General features: G+C 46.2%; 1 protein-coding gene across 1 annotated transcript in view; it reads right to left on the bottom strand.

Moving 5' to 3' along the window:
- Positions 1-264: 264 nt before the first annotated feature.
- cpsf3 (cleavage and polyadenylation specific factor 3) overlaps positions 265-2197 on the bottom strand; it is an 18062-nt gene continuing 16129 nt past the window's right edge. The window contains exons 13-18 of the mRNA XM_015374642.1: positions 1564-1662; positions 1392-1486; positions 1217-1304; positions 1074-1140; positions 869-965; positions 265-781 (exon numbers count right to left, since the gene is read on the bottom strand). Of these exons, the coding sequence (XP_015230128.1) occupies positions 680-781; positions 869-965; positions 1074-1140; positions 1217-1304; positions 1392-1486; positions 1564-1662 (548 nt within the window). The 3' untranslated portion in view covers positions 265-679. The remainder of the gene's footprint in view (positions 782-868; positions 966-1073; positions 1141-1216; positions 1305-1391; positions 1487-1563; positions 1663-2197) is intronic.

Genomic DNA, 2197 nt, shown 5'->3' with positions numbered 1-2197 from the left:
GAACACTGGGACACAACTCAATGGGAAAGGACATTCTGATTTCAATCATTGCGTATATTAGCTGGAAAATACTAAGCAAGATGCTATGACCGAAAAAATTTGATTGACAGATGAGCGTTGATGTTTGGGCGAATTTAGGCGTTCAGGATGACGTAGAACTAACTGGCCTGCAGAAGATAACGAAAAAACCCCCCACAGATTTTAAGACATTTTGGGCCAATATTGTCTGATAAAGAGAACATTTATATACATGTTTAAGCCAGAATGATTTGACATTTAAATAAGACTTCCCTACGACTTTAACAACCCCCCCCTTTCAGAGACATAGAGAGGTATGGGGCATTGCAGGCTAACAGAAGAAGCCAAAACGACCCCCATTCCAAAGGGGTTGAACCAATTTGTCTGTTTCAATTCGCATGTTTTCAAAACAAAAACAAGGTTTTGATGGGCAACTGTATAAAACCACGGACGCAACGCCATTTTTGACATTTTGAATTGATAAAGCGAAACGTCTTCAAACTTAGAGACAAAGTCCAGTGGATTGTTGTTTAACTTTTTTTGGAATACACTAAATCTACTCGGAATCACGCTTAAAGTGCCTTAAAATCGGAACTGTTCAACTAGCTTATAGTTCTGTTCACACAGTTGTAGTTTTGTGGGTGGAGCTTGTCCGCTGGCCTCAGATGACGGGGTTCAGGGCGTCGTAGAGCCGCTGCACCGCCAGCTCCACCATCTCTCTGAGGGACTCGTCCTCCGCCAGCTCTTCCTCGCAGTAAACAGACTGCAGGGAGTAAAAGCAGATGCTAGTTAAGCCGTGACACTTGGGCAGCGTCCTGCGGTTCAAAGCGACCAGCTGAAAGCCTCTCACCCGCGTCTCCAGGCTGATGTGGACCGTCTGTCCGTCCACCGTCACAGAAATGGTTTTCCCGTCGCTGAAGTCCACACACTCCTCTCCAAACATGTCCCTGGATGCAGACGCAGGGCGGAGGAACCGGGTTTTACAAAATGAACTGATCTTTCTGTTGTTTTTTTATCAAACGTGATGGATTGTCAGAGTTTAAGGGATCACTCACTGCAGCATGACCTCTAACCGGCTCTGGAAGACGTCCATGTCCATGATGGAGCTCTGCGTCTCCATCACTGCTCATGAAACAGAAACTCTCCATTCGTCCACATTCTTTACATGCAGCTAAAGGCTTCTCATTGAAGGACTCACCTTTCTGAGCTTTTGGGTTGGACTGCACTTCCAGCACCACCGTGGTGACGGCGTCAGCAAACATGTCGTTGAGAGGGTTGGCTGCCCACTGAGACCAAGCAGAAGGCAGCGGAAAATAACTCAGCTTTTATTTCATGGTGTCTGCAGACGGTGACCCAGGAAGGCGGCCGCTCACCTCCAGCACCACCATGCCCACCTCGTGGATCAGGGTGATGTTTTTAAAGATCTTTAAGGTCTTCTTCTCGGTCCCGTCCAGCTCCTCCACATCCCCTGAGACAGACGGCGAAGACAGAGCGAAACCTTTTAGTCGGCATCCGCAGAACGGCGAGGAGAAGCTGGAGGCTCACCTGTGAGGTTTCTTAGATGGCAGACGAGCAGGGAGTACGGCCCGGTGAAGGGGATGGCCTGGCTCTGTTTGACGGTGCTCATGGCGAGTTCTGTGTACGCTGTGGACAGAGCACACCCAAAGGGTGAGGACGTTCTCACACGTTCAGCCTAAAGGCTGATTTATACTCAGAAACCAGGTCGTCTGCGTGTGTCACAGTGAATCCAAATGTGCCACAAATGTGACACTCTGGTGCTCCTCTCTCCCACATTGTAGGTGACCAAAGGCGCTGGGCAGGACGACTTACGACTTCGTTTTTTTAAGCAAGTTACGCACACGGCATTCAAGTATGACATGGCCAGGCGTAAGTTTAGAAAAGCAAAACAAAAGCGGTCAAAGCGATCGAAAACTCGTCTTAGTTTTAAGGAAGAGAAAGATGGCAACAAGGAGCTTTGCAATCATTGCAAAGTGACAATTACATCCGCAGGAAGAAATACATCCAACATGCAGAAACACCTCAGCATTTGTATTATTTTAACTATGAAAAAATGTTTTTCAGATATCATAAATATATTTTTAATCGATCTGATAAATGTCATAACAGCCAATTAAAATGTGTAAAAATTTCTAGATATATATAGTATATTTTCTTTTTA

The sequence above is a fragment of the Cyprinodon variegatus genome, unplaced genomic scaffold (assembly GCF_000732505.1).
Source record: "Cyprinodon variegatus isolate N-32 unplaced genomic scaffold, C_variegatus-1.0 Scaffold107, whole genome shotgun sequence".
Taxonomy (NCBI): domain Eukaryota; kingdom Metazoa; phylum Chordata; class Actinopteri; order Cyprinodontiformes; family Cyprinodontidae; genus Cyprinodon; species Cyprinodon variegatus.
This window is presented reverse-complemented; position numbering and strand designations above follow the sequence as displayed.